The sequence below is a fragment of the Panicum virgatum genome, chromosome 8N (assembly GCF_016808335.1).
Source record: "Panicum virgatum strain AP13 chromosome 8N, P.virgatum_v5, whole genome shotgun sequence".
Classification (NCBI taxonomy): domain Eukaryota; kingdom Viridiplantae; phylum Streptophyta; class Magnoliopsida; order Poales; family Poaceae; genus Panicum; species Panicum virgatum.
The window spans coordinates 50,498,409-50,523,484 of NC_053152.1; the positions used below are offsets into that span (position 1 = coordinate 50,498,409).

The following is a 25,076-nucleotide window of genomic DNA, read 5'->3' on the forward strand; positions in this document are numbered from 1 at the left end:
GTGCCTCATTGGAGCCTTTTTGGTATGCTTTTTACTTGGTGTCTGATTGTACTCGTAAAAACAATGGGGAATAATTGAAGGATGCATACAGCTATGCACATGGATTGTGATATCTGAAAGCCCTTACCGGCTTGTCTGAAAGTGCAGATTTGCACTTTCTGATAATCAATCAACCTGACGAAAAGTACATACCCAAAATGCAATTCCCTTGCAATTTCTGTCAAGTTTACCGATTCCTTTCTTACTATTATTTTGGTAGTTTGGCATAATTCAAGCCACCTCCTTTAGTTAGTTCAGAATCCAAGTTCCTTGCAAATTTTTCCCAAGTCTTCTTCTGGAGTCCCTTTTAGGGGTCTTTCGGTGACACCTTTATTCACACCGCCTTTAGAACAAGGAGCTGGGAGAACATGTGTGAGGAAACAATAAGCAATGCCATCATCACTTTATCTGATGGTAGCAAACATTTTCCAGGCCTTTCGAATGAAGTCTAAAGTATGGAATTTATTTTATTTATTTCTGCAGTGAAAGCATCAGGGAAAAGGTGATATATTCCCATTGCCGTTGATCATATCATGCCTTCATGTGCAGTTGTACTGTGCCTCCATGCCTGCTGCCTGCAACGCACTTTAAGCATTTCTTAGTTAGTATTTCCTTCCAGCTCTTTGAGTTTCTGTTTTCAAAATAAGTAGATAAATAAATTCTTAGGCCTTTGAGTTTTGTGGCCAGTGTGCACACCACAAGTCTGCCATCTTTGTTTGTTCCCATGCATTTTTTCTCTGATTATATTGCTCTGTGCAGCCAAAGTTTATTTGAAAGATGCAGAAAAGATTCCTGGACAAATATCAGACATGCAGTATACTTTAATCTCACCCAATAGTCTGCTAGAAGCTATTCCCATGGAAATATGATTGCATTGTGGACTGATCAACTAGCAAAGCACATTGCGTGGTTACGTCAGTGTGTGACTCCTGATGGTAGTGGTTGGGGCCGAAGCAGAGGTCAGCTAGAAAGATTGATTCACAATAATCCACACAAGTCAGGAACTGTCAAGTCTAGCTTACTTGGAATTTCCACAAGTGCTGCATAAATGGACAGAAGCAGCTGCCATTTTGGCAGTTAACCACTTTCCTCGCCATCAGTTCAGAAGACTTATCTGGAATGGATGAACCCTAACGGATATAGGAATCTTTTCCAATTTACTAGTAGCTCACTCTTGGTATCAGTCAGTGAGTAGTAATTCGTTAATGTGGAGTTTTCCTTTCTTTCTTTCTTTTTTTGAGGAATGTGAGTGCATTATGACTGAAGGCAGAAGGCTAGATAGGGAAGACGCCAAAATCAACACTGTATCCATGACACAGTGATCCATACAACAGTAGATGCTAACTTTTTAGAGTGGACGAGTGATGAGGAAGGCAACAGGAAGAGGGTGTGATGGTCCTGCATGCAAGAAGTCGCAAGGCAGTTTCGTCCTAGCTCAGCTGCTCTCCTCTCCCCGATCCACGAGTCAATTAAAGCAACTCCAGTAGGATGTTAAATTTGGGTGAGCAAATACTTATTTAGAAACTCATTTCTAAATTTTGTTCACTCAAATATGAGTCTCTACTCCAACAGAGCTGAGTAAACAGGCTTCTATTTTTTAATCTGACAACTGGGTCCCACCTGTCATCTCCAACGTCAGCGCCACCCTCTACCCCAAGGTCCGCGTCTTCCTCTCCTCGGCGCTCTCGCTCCTGCTCCCCGTCATGTCCATGTCCTACCTCTTCTCCGAGGCCAAGAATGCCGGCTCCGGCTCCTCCTCGGGCGGCCGCGCCGCCGGCGAGCTCTCGCTGGGCGCCCTGATGATCCTAGCGTGGATCCGAGGGGGGAAGGAAAGATCCATCGCCCCATCCCATCACGTCAGGCCACAGCGCACGCACGAAAGCGAAGGCGACGAGGATCGGTGCTGTGCTGCTCGTGCTCGTGCGCCCCCCTGGACCCGCCCTAGCCCTGCCCCTCGAAGCTGCTCGATTCGGCCAGCGATAAAACCGGTCGGGCGGGCTCCGTCGCAACATTCTTCCCCACGGCGCGGCGCGAATCCCACTCCCGGCTTCCGGCGTGTTCTTCAGCACCGCCGCCCCCGATCCATCCCGTTCCTTGGCGCTTTCGTCACGGACGCGGCCTCGCCTGCGCCGCGCGCTCCGTCCCCGCCCCACGTTGCCTGGCATGGATCCTGAAGCTGGAGCGCAGGACGTCAGATGCGGGGAGGAGGCCGAGCAGGGCGGCGCCTCGGCCGGCAGGGCCGCGTGGCGGCTAGGGTGGGGGCCGTGGCGGGGGCGGTAGGCGAGGAGGCGGGCCGGAGCCGGGGAGGATGAGCTGGCCGGAGCGGGGGTGGCGAGGAAGCGGAACGCGGCCGGCAGCGTGGCGTCGGCGGCGTGGCGGCGGAGGAGCCAGAGCTCGCCGGTCACCGGCCGCACAGGGATCAGGCAAGAAGGAAATGAAAAAAAATCGGTGGGGCCCACAGTTGGCAGACCAAATAGAGAGCCACCAAATCGGGGGTGGGGAAGAAATTTGGAAGCCCTACTAAAATGGCAACCCATTTGCTCCCCTGCTGGAGATGAATTTTTAATGTTCACCGAGTAAATCTTAATATGGAAGCTCATTTACTCTCTCTACCGGAGTTGCTCTTACGTAGGAGATGCTCCTGCCGTGCAAGCTTGACACGGACAGGTTGCCCTTAGCTTTCTGTAGTCTTTAAGCGAACGTGAGATTCGTCTAGTAGCTAGCCTACATACCAGGGGATGACCCTGGAGCTGGCATTTTGGCACCAATATGCAGAGCAGGTGATCATGTGAAGAAGCCTCTTGTTTAATTAGTTCGGAAACTACAGTATGTGTGTGATGTGAAACTAATGGTCCTTTTCATTTGAGCCTCTGCATGCTGTTATATGATTTGAAGGGTCGTTTCTTTTTTTTTCAAGGACCATTGCATTTGGACAAATAAAAAAGAAATGTGTGCGTGTTTACTTGTGACAGGTGAACCATGTCTCAGAAGAAACCTGACTGATGCCTTGCAGATGCAGTACAACTACACGTCACATGTAACACCCAAATAAAGTCAAATCCCTTTATCTTATCGGCTGCCAGGTGTGCAAGATTTTAGGTGGTACTGATACAGACAGCAGGCATCACATCATCCGGGCCAAATATGGTAGTCCAGCACTATTTGAAGGCTGGAAGCATGGAATATGTTTGCCATAGCGCTGACGACTCCTCTCTAAACTCGTAGGCGAAGGAAGGAAGCAAGTAGTGCACTGCTGGCCGACCCAATCGTGCGTGGATCTGTCAAGACCTGGTATGAGCATGTTCCTTGCGATAGACGATGTCAACAAAGTGCAAGACCTGCTGGCTGCTACTGCAATGCTGACGCATTCATTTTGTCCCGAGAATCTACCGAGGAGAGAGATCTGAATCTGATCGGGGCATCGCTTTAGCCCGTTGGATTGGAACATTGTGTTATGATGAGAGATCAGATGAGCCGGAAGAAAACCCACCGCGGCCACGTCGTCCCTCCTAGGGTGGCACGGGTGTCTCCCTAGCGCCGCTGCAGCCTCGCCGCCGCCAGAGCCCGCCGCAGGAAGCCTGTGCGGCGGCAAGGATGGCGGCGGCCTGACAGCCCGCCTCTTCTCTCAGCTCTCTCATTTCCCTTTCCAAAGCCTAACCCTAGGTCGCCATGGTCGTCACTGGTGCTGTGGTCCTCCCGCCGGATCCACCGCCCTTTGCCCAGATCCACGCCTTTCTGGACTCGGGGACCTCTCCCGTCGCCACCTCCCACCTCCCCTGGCTCCGGGCCGCGCCGCCACTATCGGTGCTCGGGGTCTCGACACTGCTGCACTCGCACGAGGCGCGGGCCTTCTCCGCGCGGGCACCCCCACCATCACCGTGGGCGCCTTCGCTGGAGGCCCCGGGATGGCCGAGCCGTCATCGCTGCGGGCCAGTTGCTGGGGTCACCACTTCCTGCTGCCATCGGCTATGCGCCGGGCTGATCGCACCGCCAGATATGGGGCACTTGACCATCCGCGCTGTCGTTTGGTCTACTGGGTCGGAGCTGTGTGGGTGCGTGGCAGTTCGCGGCAGCAGCGACTTCGCGCCTCACTGGTGGAGCTGCCGAGAGCGCTTTATTGCTTAGTGGTGTGCAGGTTCTCGGGCGAAAGCCTAGCTTTGTGTCGGTGATGATGGTGCCGTGGGTATCATTTTCCTTCCTGAAGGCATTACCATGAGGACCTCAACATGCAGCAACATGCAGGGGCAGATCCAGGTGAAAGCCAAAGCACCGATCGGTTCGGGTGGCGGTAGCATCTTAATGTTGCTCTCCTCTTGAGGCATCATCTTGGAGTCCTTGGTTGCAACACCACAGTCGGCTTCGAGGATTGGCAGTGTTTGATCTGTTGGCATGGTTGAGATTGAGTCAGTGCGGCTTCTAGTGCAGTCTCTAGAACACAGGGTGACCAGAAGGTACAAGAGCGTCGACGATCCTTACATCAAAAGTTTCTAAGAAGACAATTGATGTGGATTTCTTGGTTCTCCTCGAGGATCAAAGCAAGGTTGAAGGAAGGATGTAGAAGAAGTTCAAAACTTAGTCTTTTGTTTTCTGTCTTATGTCTCCCTTTCTTGTCATTTGTATTCCTCGGTTGGAAGTTCGGAGAGTAAGTACTTATGTAAACTTCTGGTTTTGTGGCCAGTTGTATTTCGATGTGGTCATAGACATTCACTTGTTAATATTCAACACCGAGTTCTCCCTTAATCTAAAAAAATGATGAGAGATCAGATTCCACCTTATCTCACTGGCACCCTGCTTAGTGCTGGCTTTTGCAAATACACGTAATCGATCCATCTCCAGATAATTTTTTGGTTCCGTTTTTCATGATTGTGCGGTGTGATTGAAAGATGGGATCACAGTGGGTTTGTGATCAGATGGAAAGTGGCTGACGGTTTGGTGAAGATGTTGTGCGTCGAGTTGACTTGGAGGGGAAAAAAAATAAGCAAGAAAAAGAAGTAGCACTAACATAGCTAGACCAGACACAGTTATCAGCAGAGATGGACTTTTCGATGCCCACGAAACCAGAAATTAAGTTACTAGGCCGACGCAAGATGCAGATGCAGCAGCCCAGCAGAGCAACACAATGATAGATATGCATAGCGAGTGGGCCCATTCGTGCTCCAACAATGCAACATATTTGGGCCCGTGGGCCGTTAGCCCTGTCGCGCTTCCATTTTGTTTTCTTTCCTTTTTATGGTCAGGAGATGGCTGCCAGGAACACCACCATGCCAACCAAGGAGCAGGTCTTCCCTACATACTCGGAAGAACAAGAAGACTACTGGACGAAAGGATAAGATCACCATCACCCACGACAAGGGCAGGCTGAACAAAGAGGAGATCCAGAAGATAGTTCAGCGTGCTGTACAAATCCGAGGACGAGGAGCACAAGAAGAAGAAGAAGCGTATGCAATCCATTTGTTTTGCATTGAACTAAAATGACTTGATGTCAACACCTGAATTACTTATTTGTTCAACCATTCAGTATTTCAGAAAGACGTGCTGTTCGTATACGTGTTCTGCTGATAACGGTGCCTAGCTACTTTGTTAATTAAACATTTAAAACATAAAGGATCGAACTGGGTATCATTGTTATACTTTTCAGCGATTAGCAATTTGGTATCATTTAAAACTTTTGCCAAGATGATCCGCACCAGACTAGACTTACATACAGCATTTTGACCTATCTCAGCATAGCATTTTTCTTATCTTACCATGCAGACTGAGCCTTGGTCGCCTGAAAAAAAAAAAGAGAGGACTATCGCCGCCGTCTATCCTGAAGCTAGGTTGCTTTAAAAATGACCACTCTACCCAATTATGAAATGAGAAACATGCGTGAGACTCGGAGGCCGGGGGCCAAAGATGAGAGAACTAAAATCTTTACATTTCCAAGAGAATCGATCCATGGTTTGCAGTATCTCTCTATCTTGTAGTCTGATGAGTAGGCTGTGTGTCGGCGTGTGCTCCAACGGAAGCTTCCTTCCCTGCTGATCAAGCGTATATTTGACATATCAGTCAACTGAGGCATGCGGAATACTTCGGCTATATGTGACTAATAGGAGTATGTACGTACAAGCAGCAATAATTAAATACACTAGAAACAAATTTTGGCAGAGAAGGAATGCAGATTACCTGAATGAATGGATGAATTGTTGTTGATGCAGCCGTATTCCTGCGAGTTTTCTTCTTAATCTTCGATCCAGCCGATATTGCGGTTTCCGATATGAGTGATCTTGTTCCACTCGGCGGAGTTACCTGGTGAAGATAAGGATTCGTACAGTTTCTTGCTACAATTTAACTTGATATACCTTGGGTTCACACCTAGCAGATATCCTGGAAGAGCCTCCATTGTGGTGTCCTCCAGCACAAGGCTACCGAGTGCTGGAACACCTTCCAGCACCTCCAAGTTCGGGCAGCGGATGATCCTGATCTTGTGCAACCTGGAGAGGCCGCTGATCCTCTTGAGCTCGGGGCAGTCGAACACGTCAAATTCCACAACAGAAGGAAAGTTCTCCACGAATACCAGGTTGGTGATTTCGTACAGCCTGAGTTCCCTTAGAGCATGCCTCTTGCTGTTGGCGAGCCCTGGAGGAAGGCACCTTAGCTTGCAGTTCTCTATGTAGAGTGTCTCCAGACAAGGCATGGCCATGGTGCCTGCAGTCACATCCACGGTGGCCTGCTCCACCCAGTCCCACTCCTCCCATTCGCACAAGCCTTGCAGAAAAAGATGTCTCAGATTAGGAAAAGCTGCTGACGTAGCTGTAGTGCCACCCCCACCCACCGCCGTCAAGGAGGAGGACGCCTGGAATTCAAAGCCAACCCTCTTGATGGCTGGTGCATCTTTAATGTGCAGCATTTTCAAACTGGGTAGCTGACGCAAGCCGTCAGGGAGTTTGGTGCAGCAAGGCAGATCCCACAGCGTCAAAATCATTAAGCTCTTGAATGCCCCTGTTGCCGCATTTGGTACCATCATCCAATTTGGTAGCATGCGACCAAAGTATCCTTGAATATGTAGTTGTTGTGTGCGGGGTGGAGGGCAGAGCTTCTCCAATACCTCTTCCGCGGCGTGCTGCCTCTGTTGCTTCTCGATCTCATCCATCAATTCCATCCATCCGCTGCTGCTCCAATATAAGGCCAAGTAATCAAGGTGCTCCTTGCTGCCAATCCTGGCCATTTCAGCCAACGAGCTAGCATGCACATTCTCTAGACCGTGCAAAGTAAGCTTCCTAAGCTGGGAAAGAGGCCCGATCTCTTCCAAGCTGCACCAGCCCCCATCCATGTCCACGTGTACTGGGAATCCAAAAAGTATCCTCATGTTTGTTAACCCACCAAACCCCTTAGGTATTACGACACTAGCCTTCAAACCACGCATGTCAAGAAATCTGAGATGCACCAGTTTTATAATGCTACTTGGAAGACTCTCCAAATTCTTACATCCATGAAGCGCAATGTGCTGCAGGAACTTCATCTTATGGATGTTCTCCGGCAGCCTAGATATATTTGTTCCCTCTAAAGCAAGGTATCTTAGGTGTGTCAGCTGACACACGGAGCCAACCAACATATCACATTCTCCACCATTATTTATAGACAATACCCTTAGCCTAGAGAAGCAAGTTAAAGAATCACCCGGCTTGTAGTTGATTTTACCATTTATAAATAATGTTCTAAGTGACACTTGCTTTTGTAGAGCGGCCCATTCTTCTAGTAGGAGTTCGCTTGCTGGACCAATGGACATGCGACGCACAAGAAGGCTACTCCCGGTGGCAACTTGCTTACTATCCTGGACCACAAGTGAATCTTCTCTAGACATATACTCCCTCCTTCCCTGTTTATAAGGCATACACGTATATCAAGATTCAAACCTTGTCATCTTTGACCAATAATTTGACTATTAAATTTTTATTTTTATAATGCAAATTTCATATGATTGGATTCATAATCAAATATATTTTACAATGATTATAAGTTTATAATCAAAAGTGATATAATATATGATAAATAAATGGTCAAAGTGTTGTTTAGAAGACCGTGTCATGTTCCACCATGCCTTATAAACGGGGAAGGAGGGAGTATTCAGCAAAGGAGCGCACCACGTCATGCATTGTGCACACGTATCCAGTGATAGTCTGCGCTGTTGTAGGTTCTATAAGATTCCTCGTGATTAACTCCTTGTGGTACTCAGTTGCTATTTCCTCTAGCTGGTCATCATGTGAACTGCTTCCGCCCTGAGGTTGGATAAATCCCTCACTGATCCACATGGGAACAACATTTCTATACAAAATTCTTGTAGCTTTAGGGAAAAGGGAGCAGTAAAGGAAGCATTGCTTGAGCTGGGGAGATAAGTCCTCGTAGCTCAAGTAGATTCGTTTATCCAGCTCCTCAGGCAATCCATCTACTGACCATGCACGATGGTTCAAAACAGCTTCCCAATCAGTCTCGCTTTGAGGCTTGGTGCTTAGCAATCCTCCCATCACTTTGATAGCCAGTGGTAAACCACCACACTTTCTAACGATTTTCATCCCGACGTCTCTTAGGTGCTCGGTTCCTACTACCTGCCAACAGTTAGAAGACTACTTACTAACAAATAAACATCCACTCTTATATGCATGAATTTCTACTTCAACATGAAGTTTTAATATTCTAGATTCAAATGATCAGATGGGACTATATATGAACTGGCTAATATGAATTCTTTTCACTCTTCACTCAGGAAGAATCGTCTCCTGGCCAACGTGCTAATAAGGTTCTGTTTTAAAAAGTACCTCATGACAAGTATACCTTTGTTCTACTTGTGTGGGCCCACCTCATGAGGGGGGCAAGGAGTGACGGTCTACATGTTTGAATTTGTCATAACTAGCTTTCATTTTCATGAGCCAATATTAGAAATAGAGACTGGGTAAATCATGATGCCATTATATGTACTTACTACATGCAATTTAAGGAAGATAGAATGGTATGTTTTTTTTACATCTGAAGTGTACTCAAGTTGAGCCGTGCAAATTGCTAAGTACAGTGCGCCAAAGAATATTTCTGCTTATAAGGCACAAATTAGTTACTAATTAGACTTCTTTCGGGGCCTCTATGTATGCTTTCTATGAATAATATAAATCCTATGAATTCTAATAAAAAAAAGGAAACATTCGGCCAGTAATTCTGTAGACTCTCATCATCATTGACAATAACATGGATCTATTTTAGTTTCTAAAAAAATAACCAACCTCTGTTGTTATAAAAAAATTACCTAAAGTAACCCTAATACTTTCTTTTGAATTACCCACCTCAGTTATTATAAAAATAATCTAAAGTAATGCACTAAATGTGTACCTAAATTACCAATCCATGTCATTACATTAGAAATGTAGAGTAAACACCCTAATTCAATTTAAGTTATCCACCTCCTTGATTATAAAAATAAACTGAAGTAACTCACTAAGTCTACAATTAAACCACCTCCATCTGCCATTATGAAGAACGAGCACATCGATTTCCAAGGACTAACAATAATATAAAACCATATAGAGTCTCTCCATCAATAAAGATTACATATTATTTATATCAGTATTGTGTTTGAAAGAGAGGGAGAGCGCAAAGATAATCAATTTTGTTGATTAGTTGAGGGTCCCAGATTACCCACAAACTTATAATTTTAATTTCAAAAATGCATCTTAAAATCACTAGCCCATGCAGGAGCACAAAATTGATCTGACTTGTTTTCTAAAAATCTTAATACTGAATTCTCTAAAACTATTGATAGATTTATAGATATGGATGTTTCATGACCTTGTAATTTTTTTCCCCGATTATACTGCCTGGTTTTTTCTACCTATCAAAAAAGGAACATCTAATTAACCGCACACATAATGTAAGGGATTTGGTATTTCATTTTATTTGAACCAATCACATGTTATTTCCAAATAAAAGATTCCCAAGAACTGTTATGTATTCCTCACTTCAATCAAGTTCTAGTTTGAGAAGCCACCTGACTGTGCACTTAATTGCAAAAAATGAAAAAAGATCTATGGATAGACTAACCTGATTAGGAGATGGTGGCAGCTGTTTGTTGAGCAGGGCCCAAGCATCCTCTTCATTCAGTGGGTTGACATGGTGCTGGTAGAAGGAGGCTCCCATCCGTAGAGCCAGGTCTTCCAATCTTGATGTGATGAGGACCCAGTTCCCCAGCTGTTTCTGGCTAGCATTTCTGACTGGGACACTAAGCACTTGACTCCATGCTTGGACACTCCACACATCATCCAGGACCAGGATGAACCTGCCCGTGGACAAGGTGTTAGTGAGGGTCCTCGTGAGGATTGTCTTATCATGCTCATTGCCATGGTCTCCCCCAGCATGCTTGATTGCTGTCCTGAGCATCTCAACCTCGTCGAAGTGCTGGGTGATGCTCAGCCATATCTTCACTTTGAAGTGCTTTTGGACGGATGTATCATTGAAGATCTTCTGGGCAAGGGTGGTTTTCCCCATTCCTCCAGTGCCCACAATGGACACCACCTTGATGTCATGGTCACCACTAGTGGTTAGCAGCTGGGAAAGCTCCCTTGTATCCTGCTCGATCTTGTCACCAACAATGGCCGACTCATTGAACTCGGACGTCATCATCTGCATAGACCTTTCAGCATTAGTTAGCTTCCTCGGCTCCGGATTGGAACCGAGGCCAATGTTGAACTTGAACCTATCTGCCTCCCTGTGGATGCTGTCCATCCGCTTGTTCAGCTCCTTGATCTGGCTGCCTATCTTGTGCGCGAACACAGGATTCCGTAGGCAGAAGAGCAATGACTGGCAGCAACTGGGAGCCTTCTCGTCCATACTGCCACCTTCATATTCCCTCCTCTTGTCAGCCTCGAGTTGGCACAAGTCTAGGATGTCGGTGGCGTCGTACATGGCGTTCTTGAGCTTCGTGACCCATCTTTGCACGCTCAGGTCAGTGAGACGCCTCCTCTCAGCATCTGCAAGGAAGGCTTTGATGCTTTCCATGTTGTCCTCCAGCTTGGTGATCTCGCCGGAGACTCCCAGTAGCATGGACACCTCCTCATCGGCCATGTCTGTGAGCAGCTTCTTGACGTAGGGTGCCAAAGCATCCAGGACGACCGCCATGGCTTGACCGTACCGTACTTCCTTCATGGACAAATTAACCATCACATGTTATTTCCATCCGAATAACTGCTGCATGCAGGTTCAATTAGTGAAATTGTTACTCTAATTGGCAGCCAAGGTAATTAGGGGCAGCCGAGCTCCACTAAATCACGTTACAGTGCCATCAATCTATATTCAAACTGGATCTAAATCTATATAATGCTTCTATTTGATTTTAAGGAGAACAATTTAGGGTTACAATGTAAACTGATACCGAAATTTTAATGTTTACAGATTGAAAGGATTTATATGCCTGCTTGTTTACACCAAGGGGCTAGCAGGGAGTTTAAACTGGAGTTTAATTATATATATATGGCTGCTTACTTACTTACTCTGTCTTTTTTTTTTCATAATGGTAGCTATAGAACTCTGAGTTATTAAAATATGCTAGCTATAAATGCATATTGTTCGTGAATCGATATATATAATATGTGCATGGAGTATATCTATATATTGATGAAACAAACTTGCTATACAGAATTCAAACATGAATTGAAGAGAGACTGATTCACCTCAATTTGCTGCAGGCGTGGCAGCTCGGGTCTTGGGCTATGTGCTCTCGATAGAATGCAATTAGCTGTGAAAAGCAAGGAGACAGGCAGGGCCTGCGCTTATATGCTGTAGGTGGATCAGACCTGAAAAAAAAGAGAAAGCTAGAAAAAGGAGATCCAATTCTTGTGCTTGCAACACACTCCAAAGATCCAATGCCAAACTTGGCGCCACGGAAGAAGCAGACATGGCTGGAAAGTATATAATTGTCCTTCTTCTATGTACAACGGAGGCAAGGACTCAATAATTCTTTGCTTCTTGGCATTTCTGCTGGAACAATATTTGTTTCCATAGCAGGGACGGTCGACCACACTGGAATATCATTACATGTAAAGCGATGAAATTACAGAGTTCAACCTGATAACTGCAGCGTCGCAAGCGTACTTTAATAACAATCTCTAACTGCAACACACGAGACAAGCACTACTAGAAAACACGCCAAAGATCCACCCAAAAATACCGGAATGAAAATGAACCGGTATCTATGCTAGTTTTGGGATCGATGGAACCTATAGATGAGCCTTAAGTACCGGTTGGTAACACCAACCGGTACCTAAAGCTCTCCATAGATACCGGGTGGTAACTTTTCCATTAGTACCGGGTGGTACCACCAACTGGTGCCTATGGATGAGCCTTAGGTACCGGTTGGTGTTACCAACCGGTACCAACCGGTACCTTAGGGTCCTTCACAGGCTATTTCAAAAGGAAAATATCTCTCTTTATATCACATTTGTTGTGTAGATGAGATGGTAAGAGAGGTACGTGCGAGACAAGAGATCGCTGGTTCGAATCCTAGCTACACCGCGTTAAAAATTTTGTTTGACGAGAGCCTTAGGCACCGGTTGTTTTACTCGATGCCTAAGGCCCAGACTTTTGGTCTAGGATACGGAGTACCGGTTTGAAAAACCGGTACCCAAGAGCCTCAACAACCGGTACAATAAGCCTATTTTCCAATAGTGAAGGCAGAAACCTATTGTGAAGAACCAGAGCACACATGGCACCCATACAACCACTGGGCAGAACAAAACAGCTACGAGCACACAAGTCAAATGTATTTTGATTTGATCAAATTTATAGGAAAATATATACAATTTGGAATATATTTTCCTATTCTTTTTATCAAAACTAAACAAGGTTGATTTAAGACATAGCTAAAACAATCTACAGTTAGTAAGGAAGGAGAAATTAATAATTTGGAACAGAATCATAAGACTAAAAATAGAGAGTACAGGGCGTCCAAATATTTCCATTAATCGTGCAAAATCTTGCAGGATCGGAGGTATTGGATTTGAGAGTTGGCCTTACAAACCTGATGGATGATTGAGATCTACCGAGCATTGATTTGAGTAAAATCACTGTCCAATGAGACCACTTAATAGATGCCTCATGATTTCGTTCACGCTCAGTGAAGGCAAATCTTGTAAGAAGCTGGCGCTCGACTCCTGATGAAAGAGTGTCAGAGGTCGCTGTCACATAGGCCCGTCTAGCTCAGTCGGTAGAGCGCAAGGCGTTTTTTCACTTCTGCTTTTTGCTCTTCTCATCTCTGGTATCTATTTTTGCTCCCACTGTTTCACATCTGAGTCATTTGCTTAAGGTATCTGTTGCTTTTGCTCTTCTCCTCTCTGTATCTGTCTGTTCACATCTTATTCATTTGCACAACTTATTACACTGGTATATATCATATTTGACGCCTCTAGAGTTTCCTCGGAAATTACTATTTGCTAATGCATTAAATTTGCTCTTTTTCCATCAATTTCAATTGGTAAATCATTATCGCAATTCCCCATGCTACTACTAAGTTGTTTTAAAAAATCTCTTTTTTCTGTCTATATAATAAAGATAAACTATAATAAATCTTGAGTGTGTGCCTAGCTTGGTTCCTGGAATAGGTTAGGAATCTTGAGTATTCGGCCTGGCTATCAATCATGTACTACATATATACCTCTTTTTCCCGGTAACATGCACTTGATGATGCAGTAGTGGACTTTTTTCCCCACCATTGTCAAAAGCAAGTCTAATGTTCACTAACAATAGGCTTTTCCTATGCTTGATTTTTCTTTACAAAGTTTACGACGACAATCGTATCGCCTTTGAAAAGCATCAAATTTCAGCCCTACCTTTTGTTCTTTCCCCAGAGGCAGTTACTGAGTAAGCACGTCGGGTTGAGGGCGTTGTGGACAAACCAATCCTCCAAACCGGCCGGGAATATTTTCATAACTTTTGTGGAACCAATTGTGAGGGACCGAGACTGGCGACCAGAGGGGGGTGAATGGGAGCCGATCAAAATTTCTTTCGAAATCGATCCGTCGGCCTATATCCCGAAAATCACCACAAGCCCTCAAATCTAGGATATGAGAGAATAGCTATGGACTAGCTATCTCTTTGCAAAACGCCCTAGGAAACTAAGCGGAAACAACAGCGAGAAAACCACAAACAGCAGGGTCACTGGACCAGACCGGTCTGACCGCTTTCCCTGGCCGGTCAGACCGGTTGGGGCGGATTTGAAATTCCTGACCGGTCAGACCGGTTGCTCCGACCGGTCAGACCGCCTCTGCCCAGAGCAGAGTTCCAACCTGCGAACTCGAGGTGATTTCAAAGATTACTCGTTCAAATCATCACCAAATGATCTCAAAATTTGTAGGGAGGTTCCTGGGATAGAGACGAACCTCTCCACAAAAAGAATCAACCCAAAACACAAAGGATCACAAGAATTTCGTGGGGGAAAGAGGCAAAAGAGGGTTTTCCAAAAACTCCAAAAACCTCAATCCGAGGGACTTGTGATTCTCGGGAGTTTAGCTCTAGGCTAGATGGTTGAGAAGCAATTCACGGAGTCCCTAAATCCACCAAGAGAAAGCTTTGATCCCAAAAACCACTAAAAGAGAGGAAATCAATCTATGAACAAAAGATGAACGGGAACACAAGAGAGCTGCTCATAAGGGTCCTCGATTTCATTCAAGTTCATCGTGATTTATAGAGGAATTCACCTATACAAGAGCTAGACCTCCACCCATTCATCCACCCTCTCAAAATTGTGGACTTAACAATAATCTAGACCACTATTGCCATGGAGACCTCGGCCTAACCCTAGAACAGAGAGAGGAGCAAGGAAAAACAGAAAAAGACTCGTGGCTTGGAGGCTCACCTGTCCAAGGGGCAGGTGATATATATATATATATATATATATATATATATATATATATATATATATATATATATATATATATATATCCACCCTCGGGGGGGCGACCGGTTTCCCAGACCGGTCCCTCCCAGATTTGACCTCTACCTTGACTCATACACTAAAACGCCCATAGGGGCAAAACCGGAATGGGTACAAGATCTCATCCGACGGCGGAGTTTATTTCTTCGACTCGAAGGCTTCTCCGCGATGCCACCACGTCGATAAAGATCCGGTCCGCGGTTTTGGAGGGTCCGCGAAACCCGGGTAGGTGGCCGGTTTTGAGAAAACCGCCAAAACTCCACGCGCGGGAAGATTCCCGCCTCCACGCCGTGGCCCTAGACGCCGTTTCCGCCTCGGCCTTCTGACGGCCCTAAACGCCGCCCGACGCCCATCACCTCCTCGCCCGTAGTGATGCCCTAGACGCCGTCGACGCCCGTTCCTCCGCCAGTCCCGAGACCGACACCCGTGCCTTCACGACTTGGCGTCTTCAACCGCCGTCCGCCAGCTTGGTTTTGTGGCGCAAACCAAGAAACCCGCCATCCATCGTTGCTTGCGCCCTCGATCCAGGAGTGAACGCCACAGCTGCCGCCCGGCCTGAGCTCCTCCACGGTAACTCTCCTTCGACACTCGACGCCCATGTACCTGCAACCAAAGACCAAGCACACGATCACACCGCACGGTTGACAATTCACTCATCACAGCCAGGAGTGAGTACTGCTCATTCCTCAATCTCCCCCTTGATGAGTGCATTGTCAACACACCACCTGTAACCAGAGAAGTGAAAAATAAAAAGTGTCAAGAAAAAAGTGAAGAACTCAAGCAAGTGACAAAAAGCTCAGAAAGGTAAGAACAGTCACTTACTCAAGCAAAGATCGATTCCCTAAGCCAAGGGTAATGGCTCAACGCAATGGATCAAAAGCCAAAACATGACTCCTCAAAGACAGAGGTAAAGCTCGACGCAGTCATGCAAGAAGCGGAGGGAAAGCGAGGAAAGATCAGGAGCCAAAAACAAAGCAGACACTCCCCATGCAAAGTCTTTCCCTCCCACAAGTGCAACTCTCCCAAAATGATGCACTCTCAAAGCCCTGTGCGCAACAAGTTTTTCAAAAAACAAACAAGTCTCAAGTCTCCCCCTTGTTCGATCACTTCTCCCAAAAATTCTCCCCCTTGTTGGCACATGCACACATCAAGCCTAAAATATGCCTAAATCTCCCCCTGAAATCATGCTATGCAATGAATGTCGTGCAGAGGGTGTAAGTGAAACATTCAAGCATACAAAGATATGATCATCTAGTGACAGGCATGTGTGCTTCATAAACAGGAACTGAATCTAGCTCAACATGGTATATCAATCAAGTCTAGAGCTAGCAAGTTCAGTTCAGCAAAAATAAAAGCGTCCCCCATGATCTAGCAATAGCAAGTAGGAGAAAGAAAGCAGTGCTTACCAAACTCATACAGGGTGATCCAAAGCAGCCAATATATTTTATCATGAATCAATTCTGCATCTCAAAACTTGTATTTGAACGAAAAGTTAACAGGTTATATCAAGCAAGTGATTCTGCTAGGGGTTGAAAGCTTGTCATGCTTTACTTAGCAGCGAGACCAAGCATATGCCAAGGGCAGTCAGAAGCTTAAGGCACTCGCTTCAATCATGCACAGTCTTGCCCGGGTTCTCACTAGTGCTATGTGAGCCATCCCGAAAGCTCGATCAGTGCGACAAGTAATCCCACCTGGATCTTTTCATTCCATTTCAGACATATATTAAATAATTTTAACAATTTTAGCTCATTTCAAAGATTAAAAGCCACACTAGCATGAATAGGATAGCAAAGCGTATCAATACAACCTAACATGCCAGTAGCCAAGACAGGGTGACCATGTTTTCATATTTTCAAATCAAAAATAGCTTAACTCAGTTGATATGACATATACTGAAGAGCAAGCTATACATGATCAAGTCTAAGAAACTACACTAGCAAGCACTAGAGGATCATAACAGTGTATACAAGAATGCCAGTATAGTGAAGCAATGAGAAATGCAAACATGTACAATGCAAATGCATCTATCAGAAGCTAGAAAGCGAACAGAAACAAAAACAAAGACCTACAAAAAACTAACCAAAGAGAAGCCAGCGATCAAAAGGGGTAACAAACCCCAAGCTCCCCTCGCAAGCGAGCAAAGGTGTCCTGCTCAAGTGGTTTGGTGAGGATATCTGCGGTTTACCTCTCTGAAGGGACATGGATCATGTCTATGTGGCCTCTCTCATGGTTATCTCGCAGGAAGTGGAACCGGATATCTATGTGTTTGGTTCTGGAGTGTAGGACATGGTTCTTTGCAATGCTAATGACGGACATGTTGTCTACAAAGATGGGAACCCTACCGAAACTCAACCCATAATCCTGCAAGGTTTGTTTCATCCAAAGAATCTGAGAGCAACAGCTACCAGCGGCAACGTATTCGGCTTCTGTGGAAGAAAGCGCTACACTAGATTGCTTGCGAGAGGACCACGAAACCAACGATGTACCGAGAAAGTTACAGGTGCCGGAAGTCGACTTGCGATCCAGCCGACACCCACCAAAATCGGCATCCGAAAAACCAACCAAAACAAGAGATGAATCCGCAGAATACCTGAAGATGTGTTTCACCACTTGCTTGTGGGAGGTGCGCGGCGAAGCCTGATATCGCGCACAGAGGCCGACACCGAACTGAATGTCCGGCCGCGTCGCCGTCAGGTATAGGAGGGAGCCGATCATGCTCATATACTCCTTCTGGTCCACCGCCTTGCCATCCAAGTCCGCATCAAGCGCCGTCGATGTGCTGATCGGAGTCGGCTGAGGAGACAAGTCACTCATGTCGAACTTTTGCAGCAAGTCCTTGGTGTACTTGGCTTGATGGACGAATGTGCCCTGGGAAGTTTGCTTGATCTGCAGCCCGAGGAAGAACAACATCTCACCCATCATGCTCATCTCGAACTCCCTGGACATCTGCTCAGAAAACTTGGAAACAAGAGCGTGAGAAGAGCCACCAAAGATGATATCATCCACGTAAATCTGAACCAATAGAAAGTCAGAGCCAGAGCGCATGAGGAACAAGGTTTTATCAACACATCCCATTTTAAAATCTTGAGCAAGCAAGAAAGTTTTAAGCCTATCATACCAAGCTCTAGGCTCCTGTTTCAAACCGTAAAGAGCTTTCTGAAGTTTGTAAACTCGGTTTGGAAACTTGGGATTTTCAAAACCAGGGGGTTGTTTCACATAAGCTTCCTCTTCAATAAAACTATTCAAGAAGGCAGATTTCACATCCATTTGGAAAACTTTAAAACCTTGGAAGCAGCAAATGCAAGAAAAAATCGAATCGCTTCTAAGCATGCTACCGGGGCAAAAGTTTCCTCATAATCTATCCCTTCTTTTTGGCAAAACCCCTGGGCTACAAGTCGAGCCTTGTTTCGCACAACCAACCCATCTTCACCTTGCTTGTTCTTGAAAACCCACTTGGTTCCAATGGGATTACAAGCAGGCGGAGGCTCAACCAAAACTCAAACCTGATTCCTTTCAAAATTTTCGAGTTCCTCATGCATGGCATTGACCCAATTGGAGTCAGAAAGTGCGTGTCCAACATCTTTGGGCTCGAAAGAGGCAACAAACGCTGAATGAGCAAAGCCAGCGATACATGTTACCTTGGACCTTGTGACTCGCTCGTTGAGGTCACCTAGCATCTGTTGAGGTGGATGACGACGCTGAATGTGTCGCGGTGCTTCCCTTGTCGAAGTCGCCTCCTCCTCAATCAAAGCTGGTGTCTTCTCAGATGCAGCTATGGAAGGCTGAGTCACCTGCTCGATTGGCCCCCGGGAAGTGGATGTAGTCGGGTCGGGGCCGTCGTCATCGTCCGAGCTCGTGGCAGAGGCGGCTGGGTCCACAGCACGCGTGGTAGACTCAGCATCACCCTCCGCAGCTTCTTCCTCCTCATCTTCAAAGATGGGGTGCCGAGCTCATCATCTCCTGCAACCTCAAAGACAGAAGAATTGCACAGTGCAGTCTCGTCGAAAGTGACTTCACAAGTCTCTCTGACGATGTTAGTATCAATAATCAGTACACGGTAAGCTCTAGAGTGAGAAGCATAACCGATAAAAATGCCGTCAGACGATCGAGACTCAAACTTATCAAGATTTCCTTCCTTTAGCACAAAACACCAGCAACCGAAAACTCTGAGATGGTCAACACGGGGCTGGCGTCCAAATCGCAACTCATAAGAAGTCTTGTGCATGAAAGCACGCAAGAAAATATGATTGGACACATAACAAGCGGTGTTAACTGCCTCAGCCCAGTACTTTCTAGGAGTCCTATGCTCATCGAGCATCATCCCAGCCATCTCAACCAACGTCCGATTCTTCCATTCTACAACTCCATTCTGATGTGGAGTGTAGGGGGAAGAGTACTGGTGTTCAAGACCTTGATCACGGCAAAAGGTTTCAAAACGAACATTTTTGAGTTCTGTGCCATTGTCACTGCGAATCGCTCTCATGGCCTGGGGTAGCTCGTTTTTCAACCTCAAGATCAAGTCTCGACCAAACTCGAAAGCCTCATCCTTGGTTCTCATGAAAAAGACCCAAGAATAGCGAGAAAAGTCATCCACGATCACAAGAACGCACCACTTTCCACCAACAGACATCACCCGAGAAGGACCAATAGTGTCCATATGTAGCAACTCTCCAGGGTAAGCGGTCATCACTTGATTAACAGGCGGATGGGAGGTGGCAACCATCTTCCCGTGGCGACACGGATGGCAAACAAGATCCTTCTCAAACTTCAATTTGGGCAATCCTCGGATTAGGCCAAGTGAGCTAAGTCTCGACAACAAGTCAAAACTCAAATGTCCAAGTCTCCTATGCCACTTCCACAAGTCAGAAGAAGGACCAGCCACCAAGCAACAAGGAAGACCAAGAGAAGTTCTAGAGAAGTCAACCAAGAAAATCCGATCGCGAGGTAAAATCCGGCAAACCAAATCTCCTCTGGAATCTAAAACACGAGAACAACCCTCCTTGAAGCGAACTTCAAACCCCTCATCAAGAAGTTGTGAAACAGAGAGCAAATTAAAGCCAAGATTCGAAACCAAAGCAACCTCTCTCAGGGTGAAGCGATCAGAAACTCTAACAGCACCAACACCACGTACCTTGCCCTTACCATTATCCCCAAATATGATGTATTCTATGTGGCGCGTTGGGGTGAGGCTGGAGAACCATCTGTCATTGCCGGTCATATGGCGCGAACAACCGGAGTCCATGATCCACCTGTTCTCCAAGCCTCCAACCTGCACATCAGTAGCGAGATAAAGGGTGAGCAAATGTCTCAACACTGGGGTTAGCAAAGTGTGAAGCAAACCAGTGTCGAGCCATTTGCTCTACAAAAGGGTTAGCAAAATCAGGCAAAGTGTATCCCCCGTCCCGTCTACCGCGAGGCTGACGACCACCACCGCGAGGAAAGCGTGGTGTCTCGTATCCTCCTCCAAAGCCTCGGTCCCGTGGTTCATAGCCGTACTGAGGACGACTAGGAGCACGACCGGCAAAGCGACCACCCGCTGGAGCACGGTAATCACCACCGTCTCCCTGTCCTCCACCTACACGGTGCGCCCTAGCATCTTGCCTACCACCACACCGAGGAGGACCATGCACTCGAGCAGAGTACATGTTCGAGTTACGTCTCTCCTGCTCACGCCTCACAGCCCACTTCCTCCTGAAGCTAAACTCCTCCAAGTGACCATCTCTGTGACAGTACTCGCAGTGGTACCTCACCTCTCTCTTGGGAGGTGGAGGCCCCGTCTTTGGACGGGGAGGAGCAGCCCTCTTCTTCTGGGCAACCTGGACTGTGGCAGCAGGGAGCGTATCGAGGGGATTTCTCAGCTCATTGGGCTTTGGAACCCAAACTTACTTCTGTGGAGGTGCTTCTTGTGGTTCTTTCAGCACACCATCCACGGGGTCAACAAGCGAAGGCTGCGTGCTCGTACTAGCAGTGTTTAGAGCACTAGGAACTCCAGCAGCCTTGCCGATCTTACCATACAGCTTGTCAAAGTCTGACTTCGTGTAGGTGTAACTGACCCCAAACCCATCACCACGCTTAAACTGCTTGATCATCATGCCCAACTGTGGCTCACTACTAGAAACCCAACTAAGAATCGCCCTAAGATATGTGTTCTCATTCTCCAACTTGGCTTTCTCTATCGCAAGATTATCCAAATCAGAAATCAGACCAGGGCAAACATGACAATCAAAAGGTGGGCTAGAGTCCCCGACCTTAGTCTCCCCCAAAGACTTAATCACGGCATTCTTCTCATCTAGCTCCGACCTAAGCGTGGGACAAAGCTTGCAAGCACCAAGCAGAACAGGCCTAGACCTAAGCTCCTCTAGCTCACACACAACAGTAGCAAACTTAGACTACAAAGAAGCTAGATCAGACTTAAAAATGGAGTGCTCATCACATTCAAGCACATCACTAACGATAGGAGCGTCCTTGGCTAGTTCAAGCTCATGCTTGGCCTTGGCTAGCTCGTGAGACACGTCAGCAAGCGAAGTCTTGGCAACATCCAAGTTCGCAACGTTCTCATCATGCTTGGCACGGAGAGCAACAAGATCATTCATGTGAGATATGCAGTCAGTGCACTCATCCTCACCAGATTTCTCTCTAGCACAAGCCAGCTCAGCCCTAAGATTCTTACGCTCTCTAGCTGCTTCCTTAAGCAGCCTTTTCTGATTGTCGAGAGCGGCGTATAACTCCCTAACCTCAGTATCAAGCAGGTCAATAGTGGAGTTTACCTCTGAATCACTCTCAGATCCAGGAGAAGAGTCGTCGTGCGTCAGTGTAGCATGTCCACCTGGAGACGCACGAGCACCATTGGCCTCGCCCGCCATGGTGCAGAAACTCTTGCGTCGACCGGCCGCCAAGCAAAGGCCGATGAAGCCGGTGGCTTCCTTGTCCCGCTTCTTCTTCTTCTTGTCATCGTCGTCGGAGGTCGGTGAAGAAGAGCGGTCGGTGTCGGAGCTCTTGTCGTGGTCGCTGAGCTGCGCCAAGAAAGACTTCTCCCGCTTCTTGTCCTTGTACTGGAAGCGCTTCTTGAGCGACTCCTTGTCGAAGCGCCCTTCCTTGTCCCGGTCATGACTGCGGTGCTTGTGGCGCCGACGCTCCTTGTTGGAGCCTCCCTCATCACGGTCGTGGTGGCGGTAGTAGTCGAAGTTGTTGTTCTGGCCACCGCAGGATTTCTTGGGGCAGTCGGCGACGAAGTGGTTCGGATCGCCGCAGTGGTAGCACCCGGGGTTCTTTCGCCTCTGCCTGTTGTGGTAGATACGCTGGAACTTGTTGATGAGGAGGCACAAGTCGTCATCGCCCAGCGTCTCCAACTACTCATCTGTAATAGAAGGCAAAGAGGCAAGAGAAAAGCCAAGAGCAGAGTTAGCGTTAGAGCTCGATCCACCTGGGCCAGTCACAGGAGTGATGCTCTTGGAAGGAGGGGCACCATTGAGCTTGGCCCGTGTCTGGTTATCCATCTCAGTGGCCTTGAGCTTGCTGAAGAGCTCATTCACGGTCAGAGTCTCATAGCCTGCAGATTCGATGATCGTGTTCACCTTGAGATCCCACACAGAGCGGTCAAGTGCGTAGAGCAACTTGAGAGCCTTCTCATGCTCTGTGTAGTCAAGGGCATCAGCAGATCTGTTCGCACTGACTTTGTTCACAATTGATTGAAACCGACTGAACATGTCGCCAATGCTCTCACCCGGCCCCTTTGTGAAGTTCTCATATTCATGCCGGTGAGTCTCGAAAAGCCTGACCTTAACCTGAGGTGTGCCCTCGTGGTAGTTCTCAAGGCACGTCCAAACCTTGTGAGCTTCCTAGAAACCCTGGACGCGTGAGAACTTTGCACGAGAAACGCCAGCGAACAAAGCATTGATAGCCTTGGCGTTAGCCTCGTGCTCGGTCACTTGAAGAGGAGTGACCCGAGAGGCAAGCACCTCGTAAGCCTGGTTTTTGGTTATATCCCAAACCTCGGCTCCCATGCTTTGCAAGAAGGCTCGCATGCGAACCTTCCAATAAGCATAGTCCTCACCGAAAAACACAGGGATCTTACCAAGACTTGCCATGGTCGCCAAGTGGTTTTTGAAACGGTTAGGGTAATAAAAACCTTAACCAAGCTCTGATACCAATTGAGGGACCGAGACTGGCAACCAGAGGGAGGTGAATGAGAGCCGATCAAAATTTCTTTCGAAATCGATCCGTCGGCCTATATCCCGAAAATCACCACAAGCCCTCAAATCTAGGATATGAGAGAATAGCTATGGACAAACTATCTCTTTGCAAAACGCCCTAGGAAACTAAGCGGAAACAACAGCGAGAAAACCACAAACAGCAGGGTCACTGGACCAGACCGGTCTGACCGCTTTCCCTGGCCGGTCAAACTGGTTGGGGCGGATTTGAAATTCCTGACCGGTCAGACCGGTTGCTCCAACCGATCAGACCGGTTTCTCCGACCGGTCAAACCGGTTGCTCCGACCGGTCAGACCGCCTCTGCCCAGAGCAGAGTTCCAGCCCGCGAACTCGAGGTGATTTCAAAGATTACTCGTTCAAATCATCACCAAATGATCTCAAAATTTGCAGGGAGGTTCCTGGGATAGAGACAAACCTCTCAACAAAAAGAATCAACCCAAAACACAAAGGATCACAAGAATTTCGTGGGGGAAAGCGGCAAAAGAGGGTTTTCCAAAAACTCCAAAAACCTCAATCCGAGGGACTCGTGATTCTCGGGAGTTTAGCTCTAGGCTAGATGGTTGAGAAGCAATTCACGGAGTCCCTAAATCCACCAAGAGAAAGCTTTGATCCCAAAAACCACTAAAAGAGAGGAAATCAATCTATGAACAAAAGATGAACGGGAACACAAGAGAGCTGCTCATAAGGGTCCTCGATTTCATTCAAGTTCATCGTGATTTACAGAGGAATTCACCTATACAAGAGCTAGACCTCCACCCATTCATCCACCCTCTCAAAATTGTGGACCTAGCTATAATCTAGACCACTATTGCCATGGAGACCTCGGCCTAACCCTAGAACAGAGAGAGGAGCAAGGAAAAACAGAAAATGACTCGTGGCTTGGAGGCTCACCTGTCCAAGGGGCAGGTGAGATATATATATCCACCCTCGGGGGGCGACCAGTCAGACCGGTTTCCCAGACCGGTCAGACCGGTCCCTCCCAAATTTGACCTCCACCTTGACTCATACACTAAAACGCCCGTAGGGGCAAAACCGGAAAGGGTACAAGATATCATCCGACGGTGGAGTTTCTTTCTTCGACTCGAAGCCTTCTCCACGATGCCGCCACGTCGATGAAGATCTGGTCCGCGGTTTTGGAGGGTCCGCGAAACCCGGGTAGGTGGCCGGTTTTGAGAAAACCGCCAAAACTCCATGCGCGGGAAGATTTCTGCCTCCACGCCGTGGCACTAGACACCATTCCCACATCGGCCTTCTGACGGCCCTAGACGCCGCCCGACGCCCGTCACCTCCTCGCCCGCAGCGAGGCCCTAGACGCCGTCGACGCCCGTTCCTCCGCCAGTCCCGAGACCGACGCCCGTGCCTTCACGACTTGGCGTCTTCAACCGCCGTCTGCCAGCTTGGTTTTGTGGCGCAAACCAAGAAACCCGCCATCCGTCGCTGCTTGCGCCCTCGATCCAGGAGTGGACGCCACAGCTGCCGCCCGGCCTGAGCTCGTCCACGGCAACTCTCTGTCGACACTCGACGCCCGTGTACCTGCAACCAAAGACCAAGCACACGATCACACCGCACGGTTGATAATTTACTCATCACAGCCAGGAGTGAGTACTGCTCATTCCTCAAATTGTTTTAGGTTCCTTGAACAACGAAGTAACAAGGATGATGTGACAGATGGAGCCTTTGTTAACTCGAAGCGATAAAATTGTTTATGACAGCCCCTTCCCAATCAAAGCAGAAATATCCATCTAGTAGATTACTGATGTGCTGGATGTGATGATGTTTTATTGTTGTCTCAGTCAAAACAAATGATACAGACAGGTTGGCAAACGAAGGTTACACTGTATATATATTAATAAGGAAAAAGAAAAAGAATCATGCATGT

At 47.2% G+C, this 25,076-nt stretch overlaps 1 protein-coding gene across 2 annotated transcripts; it reads right to left on the reverse strand.

Annotated features, from left to right (window-relative positions):
• Positions 1–5,644: 5,644 nt before the first annotated feature.
• Positions 5,645–11,193, reverse strand: LOC120686740 (putative disease resistance protein RGA3). 2 transcript variants are annotated; one of them, XM_039968946.1, is made up of 4 exons: positions 10,105–11,193; positions 8,145–8,624; positions 6,205–7,885; positions 5,645–6,059 (listed from the first exon to the last, which is right to left on the reverse strand). In XM_039968946.1, the coding sequence occupies exons 1-3, from the start codon at positions 11,176–11,178 to the stop codon at positions 6,260–6,262; spliced, it is 3,180 nt and encodes a 1,059-aa protein (XP_039824880.1). In that variant the 5' UTR covers positions 11,179–11,193; the 3' UTR covers positions 5,645–6,059; positions 6,205–6,259. The 2 variants fall into 2 exon arrangements, with proteins under 2 accessions (XP_039824880.1, XP_039824881.1); XM_039968947.1 differs by having other exon boundaries at positions 5,662–6,056.
• Positions 11,194–25,076: the final 13,883 nt, after the last annotated feature.

Excerpts from the sequence above, each read along its gene's own strand:
- LOC120686740 (XM_039968946.1), bottom strand. The coding sequence starts at position 11,178 with ATGGCGGTCGTCCTGGATGCTTTGGCACCCTACGTCAAGAAGCTGCTC. Across the intron at positions 8,625-10,104 it reads TGCCACCATCTCCTAATCAG|GTAGTAGGAACCGAGCACCT; the intron begins GTTAGTCTATCC and ends AACTGTTGGCAG. Across the intron at positions 7,886-8,144 it reads TGGTGCGCTCCTTTGCTGAA|TATATGTCTAGAGAAGATTC; the intron begins TACTCCCTCCTT and ends GGAAGGAGGGAG.